At 45.9% G+C, this 7511-nt stretch overlaps 1 protein-coding gene across 3 annotated transcripts in view; it reads right to left on the bottom strand.

Moving 5' to 3' along the window:
* Positions 1–7263, bottom strand: part of cacna1fb (calcium channel, voltage-dependent, L type, alpha 1F subunit) — a 56007-nt gene extending 48744 nt beyond the window's left edge. For 2 of the 3 annotated variants that reach the window (XM_037535829.1, XM_017714745.2), the window contains exons 1-2: positions 6633–7263; positions 1763–2072 (exon numbers count right to left, since the gene is read on the bottom strand). In XM_037535829.1, coding sequence (XP_037391726.1) covers positions 1763–2072; positions 6633–6654 — 332 coding nt within the window. In that variant the 5' untranslated portion in view covers positions 6655–7263. Of the gene's footprint in view, positions 1–1762; positions 2073–6632 lie in introns of those variants that run through there. The other variant, XM_037535830.1, reaches the window with a different exon arrangement.
* Between the last annotated feature and the right edge of the window lie 248 nt (positions 7264–7511).

Here is a 7511-nt window from a genome sequence, read left to right as displayed (position 1 = left end):
AAAAGAAGCTGATGTTAGATCGTTCCTATAACAAAACTTCAGAAGAAATTACCCTAAATTCTGACCTGCTTGGTTTAGTTTTATGTAGAGCAACGTCAGAATTTGACAGAGAAAAACTGATCCTAGATCAGCATGTCTTGGCTGCCTTTAAGCACGTGCCCTATTAATCCTTAATACTGAACAAACCACAGCTGGGAAAAATCCTGTACGGGATTACTGTGTTGCTTCTAGAATTAAACAGAATTTTAAAAGTAGATGCATCATCACACTGCAGCTCAAAATATACTTTTATCTGATTCTGACCAACCAACTCCTCAAGCCAAATAAAAATTTCCTCGAACACCTCAGCTGATTTTTGCATGAATATACTCCAGCATTTTCCAACCTAATCTCTGGGTTGTACAATTGATTAGTACAGGCAATATTTCAGTGCCTTTCATTGTACTTAATAAACTGATGACAGTTGCTTAATAAGGTTGATGAATAAGATAGTCAGTGAACATTTGCATGACAGTGCAAAAGCCAGAGATTGTCCTTTCATCCATTCTCTAAGCTGCTTCTCCATCAGGGTCGCGGGGGGGGGTGCTGGAGCCCATTCCAGCAGCCCTCGGGCGGAAGGCAGGATACACCCTGGACAGGTCGCCAGTCCATCACAGGGCAGACAGACAGACACAGACAGGCACTCACACCCAGGGACAATTTAGCACGTCCAATCGGCCTGACTGCATGTCTTTGGACTGTGGGAGGAAACCGGAGAACCCGGAGGAAACCCACACAGACACGGGGAGAACATGCAGACTCCACACAGAGAGGACCTGGTCACCCAGCCGGGGAATCGAACCCAGACCCTCCTTGCTGTGAGGCGACAGCGCTACCCACCACGCCACCGTGCCGCCCCTTTCATTTATTTAATTCCAAACAAAAATGCCAATTAAGTACAAGTCATTATAAGCATATATTTAACAGAAATTTAGACAGAAGCCTCAACAACTCAACAACTGTCCTCCCTTTGCCTTTATTCGTTTCATTCTGTTCAGGAGTCTTGTTTTAAGTTCATCTGTAGGGATAATAGCAATTGGCTGTATTTTCTGTTACTATCTAAGTAATCCAAAACCTATTTAATGATGTTGGGTTTTAGGCTCTGGGACGATCAGGCCATTGTTCTAAGAAAACCAAAAGCTTCTCTGTGTGATAAGTCTGTCTTGATCTTCTCAGCAGCGTGACTGGTGTTGTTACCTTGAACAGAATGGATTCATGATTCATGACGCCTTCAATCAAAACCAAATCACCGACTTCTGATGAGGATATGCAACCAATCTGTTTTTCAACCAGTTCTGCTTTTTATCAAACACCTAATGACTTCTTCAGTCAGAGCATTTCCTAAAAGTATTTCATTCATTCTTTTAGAGATGGCATTGCTTTTCCATCTGTGATAATACACAATACAGTAGTTTTCACAGGCTGTCTGACAATAAGTGCATAAATAAATGCAAGAAAACCTGAGCGAAAGCAAACGTAACAAGAACTGCTCTTACTTTTTTGTTCCAGTGCTCGAAAGCTGGTAAGAGCAGCATTGAGAAAACATTTGCTCATGTCTGCCTCATCTTAAAACCTGTAGTGGTTTCAAATTTGCATAATATAGTCACATATTTCAATGGTTTATTAATGTAATTCAGAGGCTAACAGTTAACAGTTTTCTGTTCAATTCTAAGTAAAGCATGCTGAGAATACTGTGGCGGCTGGCTGAGCTTGTGAAGGATACTTCCACTCAACGATGGACAGTGCAGCTCGGCGGATGGGGTTGTTCAGCTTAAGGCAGTAGAGGGCTCGTGGAGCACGCTGCACCTGGTTGGAGCCCTGAACCTGCTTCTTGGCATGCTGACTCTTCTTCTTCTGTGTTCCCGTGGAGCTGGTGGTGGAGTTGAGCGTTTCTGTGCGGTTCATCCTTGGCTTTCCTTCCTCGTCCCACTCCCCCTCATCTCCCTCTCCACCTCCTTCCTCCTCCTCCTCCTCCTCCTCCTCCTCATCCCCTTCTCCGCCACCCTCCTCTGCCTCCTTGGAGTACCCATTGCCTGTAGAGAACAGAAAGGAAAGGTTTAGTTTGTAACAAGCTGCCCTCCACTCTTGCCTGAGAAGTTTATGTTTTACAAACGGGAAGGCAGATGTGGGACACATCAAACTGGTAGGAATTTCACCAGAAAAACAGTGATGTGCACGTACATGCAATGTATCCCATGCATGTATGGTGTTATCCCAAGCAGAGCACTTTGAGATCATCCTGAGCTGAGATAGGTCCTGACATGAGAGTAACAGTAAGCAATAAAAGCAGCAGCATTTACGTAGTGTGACTAGAGTTGTATGCAAGTTTGAACACCTCCTGGTCAAATTAGCCTTCATGTTTTGCTGATTTTCTAAGTAAAAATAAGTTAAGGGATCCGCTAAAGGGAACAAATTAGAATATGACATTTTTCTAGGCTTAATATATTGGAAATAAAATAAAAAGGTATACAATCAACAGTATCAACAGTACTTGTGCATTAAAACACGGAAGTGTGATCTCTGTAGAGGAGGTGCTTGGTTAGTGTAGTGGGTAACACCTCTGCCTTCTACGCTGTAGACGGGGGTTCAATCCCTGACCAGGGCAAACACCCTACACTATACCAATAAGGGTCCTTGGGCAAGACTCCTAACACCACCTTGGCCTGCCTGTGTAAAATGATCAAATTGTAAGTCGCTCTGGATAAGAGCGTCAGCCAAATGCTGTAAATGTAAATGATGTGTTGCCTGATGTTCACTTACACTTGATAGATCGAGACTCACTCACATGGAGTTTTTAAAGCTTCATAATTATATGCATCATTTGTTGCTGTTCAGTCAAGTTCAATTTAATTGTTTGCCCTTTCCATTCAATTAATCATCAAAATATTCAGCCAGACTGCTTCAGTACTAATATAATCAAGAGCGACAGCCCTGCTCAGTATTAAAGCAGTGGTTGCCTTAATGTACACAAGACTACATGATTTATCGCTGAGCCAAAGCAAGGGGAATATGTTACTTTGCGAGGTTACTGAGTGCATTCGGTAAGGATGGGCTTTCTAATCAACCGCTGCTTCTGATAAGGAGAAGAGCCCTACAGTAGGTGAGGCGAGCCATATTGTGACAGCTGTGACCTACTTCCCAGCTCAAGCAGAGCGAGTGTGAGCGAACGAAAAGGATTGTGGGCCAGAGGTTTTTAGGCGCTCTATTACCTGTGGACCCGAGGCTAGCTTCTGGCTAATAGCTAGTCTGGCTAAAGTACAAAGGGAGAAAGAGACAGAGAAAGAGAAAGTGAGGGGGGGGGGGGGGGGGGGGGCGTATGCACTGTACTGACTGTACCGATGACTAATTATAAGTTCATTATTCTAGTCTGAGCCGAACTAAGGGGAAATCGTATCAAGGAGAGATAGCGTTATGCTCTGCGGCTTCCAATAAGCTGCTAAATGAGCAGGAGGGAGGAAGAAATCAACCCGTGTTGGAAGTTCATGAGGTGAGCTATCAGGCTGCCTGCGGTCTGATAGAGGCCTTTTTTAAATGGAAATAGTGGCTAATCTGACAGCCACAAATGAAGCTGTGAGCTGTCAGAAAGTCTTTATGTCGCCGGTACTTAAAGCACCTGCTGTAAAAGGCCGTATGTGTTAAAGAGACACTGTAACAGGGAAAGGCTTGAGAAACGTGTGCAGTGCATTGCAACAGACCACCTTCCAGAAAAGACCATATCGTCCCTACTGTAAAACCTCAAAACAGCAAAATGGTCATTTTACAGTGGAAGGAAAAAAAATTCTTAAATGTAATGTTTGCTAATATAATAATTTATTGGGGCGGCACGGTGGCGTGGTGGGTGGCGCTGTCGACCTCACAGCAAGGAGGGCCTGGGTTCGATTCCCCGGCCGGGTGACCGGGGTCCTCTCTGTGTGGAGTCTGCATGTTCTCCCCGTGTCTGCGTGGGTTTCCGCCCAGGTTCTCCGGTTCCCTCCCACAGTCCAAAGACATGCAGTCAGGCCAATTGGACGTGCTAAATTGCCCCTGGATGTGAGTGACTGTCTGTCTGCCCTGCGATGGACTGGCGACCTGTCCAGGGTGTATCCTGCCTTCCACCCGAAGACTGCTGGGATAGGCTCCAGCACCCCCTGACGGAGAAGCGGCTTAGACGATCGATGGATGGATGGATGGATGGATGGATAATTTATTACAAGTAATTATATCTCATTAGAATCATTCCTACTATCATGAAACATGATGTAAAAACACAAACACAACACAAACGGTGCTGATGTGACAGCGGCGATATATCAGCACTATTACTATCACTTTACAATCACTCAAGAATGCTCTATAATATTCTACGTTGCGAGCATGGAGATGTGCCTCATCCATTTTTATCAATACTTTCCTTACATTACACTTTGGTTATGCTTTCCTTCCATTGACTTGCTTTTAGAATAATACATAGTATCTTACTCAACAGTAGGATCTTCTGTGAGAGGCTTGTCGGTGTAAAACACAGGAGCCACTGTACTTCATCAAATTTACTCACATATTACTGAACTGCTGATACTTTAACTCACTCACTTGAACTAACAGATCCTGTTTTATGTTAGTATAAAATTAAACAGTCCAATATTGTTATTAGATGTCATTTTTATCTATTAAAATGATTTTTCTACTTAAATATGCTCAAATATGTTCGTGTTTTTTCGGTTTTCCATCCATCCATCCATCCATAAACTAAGCCGCTTCTCCCTCAGGGTCGTGGGGGGGTGCTGGAGCCTGTCCCAGTGGTCATCGGGCAGAAGGCAGGATACACTCTGGACAGGTCGCCAGTCCATCGCAGGGCATTTTCGGCTTTCATTTAAGCGCATTTTTTGCAGACTTATACTGACACAGTCCCCGTATTCCCACTTAACTATTTTTACACCCCTACAGAAACAAAACACAGAGGAAAAGCCTGTAGGTCTGTCTGTTTTGGCAGCAGGGCTTTGATGAGGACGACATAATGGCTGATTATCATGAATCCTGTAGCTACCAGCACTGACGGTGAGACGAGGGAAACCATCAGCTTAATGACACGCGCTTGCTAATCACACTAATGACTGTATAGCAGACTCAGGACCAAGTACGAGGTGATGTAGGTGGTAGAAAGAGCATCCATCACCTTCTAATAAGAGCAGCGTTGTCTTAAACAGTTGGTGTTATTCACCTTTATTTAAATCATGAATATTCAACGATCTCTAAAAATGGGCAGGCCCACCTGTCCTACTAACAGTGCGTGAGGTCACCCTGTCAAACCAATAGTCATACCAAAAAGGACAATCACCCAAATTTTAGAATTTGTACGATTTTTCACAAACCACAAAAGCGAGGCTGATTAGTCAAGAACACAACCGACCTCACACCTCCTAGATTGCTGACCATCTGACCATCTGACCATCTGAGCAAAGTTTCTAGTTTTATTCCATTTCTGAGAGCATGTCAGGGAGCGTGCATAGTGCAGTGATATCTAAAGACGTGTTTGGCCCACAAGCTAGAACAAAGTAGCATGTAGAACATATAACGTTTACAAAATATGCAGAAACCACACGATGCTTTAACAGTTACAAGCATCAAAACAATACTCAGGGTGGACATGTGGAAACAGTGGAAGTCAGTTTGTATTAAGTATTAAAATTCATTATTATTATTATTATTATTATTAAGTGACCCTTATCAGTCCCACAAACTGGGAAACTCCACCTCCGCATTTAACCCGTCCGTGAAGTGAAACACCACATACACACTAGTGAGCACACACACACACTAGGGGGCAGTGAGCACACTTGCCCGGAGCGGTGGGCAGCCCAATCCACAGCACCCAGTTGGGGGTTAGGTGTCTTGCTCAAGGAGACCTCAGTCATGTGCTGTCGGCTCTGGGGATCGAACCGGCGACCTTCCGGTCACGAGGCTGGTTAAAAGACTACGACACACCATGAATTACGTCTCAACTAGATCGTAATGATCTGACGTAAACCAGAATTTGGGGGTATGCTATAGACCAAACCGAACACGAGGTTCATTGATGACTTTAATGATAAATGCTTTGGAAAGCAGCAGAATTACGCAGACGTCTTACAGTCTGAGACTGACCAGCAGGACATCAGCTGAAGTTCACAACACGAACCACCGGCCTGGCTGGACTGCTGTATCGAGACTCCGAGCAGGTTATTCTACAGGTCAGCACTAAAGCCCAAACTGAAAAAGGATAAATATGCACAACGTGGATTCTGGCTGATGGCAACATCTGGCCCACAGGACGTGACTTGAGAGGGAAACGGCTCCATCATTTCCAGCAGAGCTGGCGGCGGATAACCTTCACGTCTCATTATGATGACTGTGGTGAACATCGCTTTGCTCCTATAATTAGCAGACTTTTCTCAGTTGCCCTGACACGATGCCGCCTCTTTGGAAGTTACTCAAGACTTTCATTTATCCGCCCAAAGGCGGGCCAAGTGGGGAAAACACAAAAAGTTTAGAAAGTCACACGTCACGAGCGTTAAAGAGAGGGGGGGGGGGGTGTGGGTGGAGGGGCGGGGGGGGTACAGGGAGGTACACGGACTTACTTTTCCGGTTCTCCTCGTACATGTTCGGAGATCAGCTCTCAGTTTCACCTCGTCGGAAAAGCGTGCATGATGCTCACCGCCTAGTCCGCCCGCTCGGGGTCGTGAAACACACCTCTCCAAAAGCCCCTGAAAGAAGTTCTCGCCAAAGCGGGGAAACAGCCCTAACGCCGGCGCTGTGACGTTAGCCGTCGGCGTTGTCCTGAGGTAAGGTCACTTCCTAACGGATTCTCAGCGCGTGTGGATGTGAAGCGAATAAATTGTTCTGGAAATTTCCCACAAGAGCCGGGAGCATCTCGCAGAGGCGGTGTGAGACAGCGTCCAGGAGAAAAGCCACAAGTTTGAAAGCCACCGAGGCCAGAAACGGTCGGAGTCTGACAGATGTAACCGTTAGCTCCGGCTCCCTGCCGCTCTGGCGGCGTCCGCCGTTTAAGCCATCAATTCAGGATTAAAGAGGGAAAAAAAACCCGAGTCGTTTAAAGGGAACGGCTGCCTGGAAACTTATTAAAGGGCGGGCTGTTGGGCGGGCGGATACGCGGAGAGTCGACACAAAACGCTGGACTTGCCTGTGTCCATTTCCCAACGCAGCGCAGGGGACGTTTACTCGCGCGCAGAAGGGCGCGTGAGCATACGATGATGCCTTTCCCGCCTTAAAATGTTACCCACCCGTATTCGGGAAAGTCCCGCCTCCCTCTCTAGGATTGGCCAGTAGCGTCCTCCCCACCCCCGTCTGGGCTATGATTGGCTGATAGATCACCCTCATGCGCAGCTTCTAGAACGGCAGAATGCCGTTGAACGTAAACCACCAGCCAATCGAAGCGCAGGAGGCGGGGCTTGTTAGAATTCGGGTAGGAAAAAAAAAACTCTTTCCTCTCTTTATAG

The sequence above is a fragment of the Pygocentrus nattereri genome, chromosome 28 (assembly GCF_015220715.1).
Source record: "Pygocentrus nattereri isolate fPygNat1 chromosome 28, fPygNat1.pri, whole genome shotgun sequence".
In the NCBI taxonomy this organism is placed as follows: Eukaryota; Metazoa; Chordata; class Actinopteri; order Characiformes; family Serrasalmidae; genus Pygocentrus; species Pygocentrus nattereri.
This window is presented reverse-complemented; position numbering and strand designations above follow the sequence as displayed.